At 51.0% G+C, this 1,324-nt stretch overlaps 1 protein-coding gene across 1 annotated transcript in view; it reads left to right on the top strand.

Moving 5' to 3' along the window:
- LOC121718176 (E3 ubiquitin-protein ligase SMURF2-like) overlaps positions 1-1,324 on the top strand; it is a 68,798-nt gene that overhangs the window by 37,578 nt on the left and 29,896 nt on the right. The window contains 2 exon segments of the mRNA XM_042103075.1: positions 77-212; positions 214-286. Coding sequence (XP_041959009.1) covers positions 77-212; positions 214-286 — 209 coding nt within the window.

Below are 1,324 nucleotides of genomic sequence, written 5' to 3'. Positions count from 1 at the left end.
CTTTCTGGATCCTTCCATCAATCTCTCTCTCTCTCTCTCTCTCTCTCTCTCTCTCTCTCTTTCTCTCTTTCTCTAGGCCTGCGTCGGAATACTCTAGCCCCGGCCGGCCCAGCAGCTGCCTGGTGGACGAGAACACGCCCGTCCTGGAAACGAATGGCGCGTCGAGCGGGCAGCAACTGCCGGGCGACCCTCGTGCGCAGGAGCGCCGCGTTCCGCTCCCAGAGGCACCGCAACTACATGAGCCGCACCCACCTGCACTCCACCCCCGACCTGCCCGAGGGCTACGGTCAGTCACCTCTCACCGGCCGCCCCCAGAAACACCCATCCACCCATCACTATGGGGCTTTATGACATCATCCGTTACTATAGATACAGACATAACATAAACGTTGTATGTATGAATGTGTGTGTATGGATATGGATGCCTGCGCCCATAGATCTTTATTAGTATATTATTAGTATACTCAGTGAGCTATGTAGATGGTACATGAGATGTAGCCTAGATGTGTGTGTGTGTGTGTGTGTGACGCAGTATTGAAAATCATATTGCCAGACAGGGAGTGCTGACACCTATGCAGTGCCTTTGATCCAATGAAGTTGCTCATTTGTTCTGGTTCAATGTGTTTTTTAAAATGGCTAGTGGGCCTCTCATTTTTTTTGCACTGAGACTGCGTCTGACAGGTTCCCTCTCTACCAAAAGTGTGCGGCTACATCATAGGTGATGGCTGACGTGTAGTACCTATTGTGAAGTCGCAGTATGTATAAACGAAATGTAACATCTGGCTCTGTGTCCGTGGTCCCAGTGGAGCCGTTTGTTGTGGTGGTGTAACGTGATCCGTCACGCTGGTGGAGGCCCTCTGGAGATGGAGATGCTTTTGGGCCTCTGCTCTCAGCTCTGCTTCCTCAGCAGGCTCTGGGCTGTGGGCGGCCATGTTGGCTTTATCCCCCTCATGTTGGCCACTTCATTTTTATACCTTTTACTGGAGATGGTGGTGGTGGTGATGATGATTTATCATTTATGTGTTTCTCTGTTGAACTTTAAGACTGTTGTAGTTATACATTCCAACTAAGTATTGTGGTTTCAAATGGCCTCTAGCATTCATTTCAGTCCCACTTGAGACATAAACAAAGACACACACACAAAGAACACACACCACACACACACACACACACACACACACGTCACGTGGCCTGCATTCTTGGCAGTGCCAGGAAGATGTCGTGCACCCCCCCCTCTCCTTCTTGTCAGCGATGATGGACGAGTCTGGACCGCATCCCCTTCCCACTGGCCTCCCCGAGCCTCTCATTAGCGCCGCTGTTTGTC

Source organism: Alosa sapidissima, chromosome 9 (assembly GCF_018492685.1).
Source record: "Alosa sapidissima isolate fAloSap1 chromosome 9, fAloSap1.pri, whole genome shotgun sequence".
Lineage (NCBI taxonomy): Eukaryota > Metazoa > Chordata > Actinopteri > Clupeiformes > Clupeidae > Alosa > Alosa sapidissima.
This window is presented reverse-complemented; position numbering and strand designations above follow the sequence as displayed.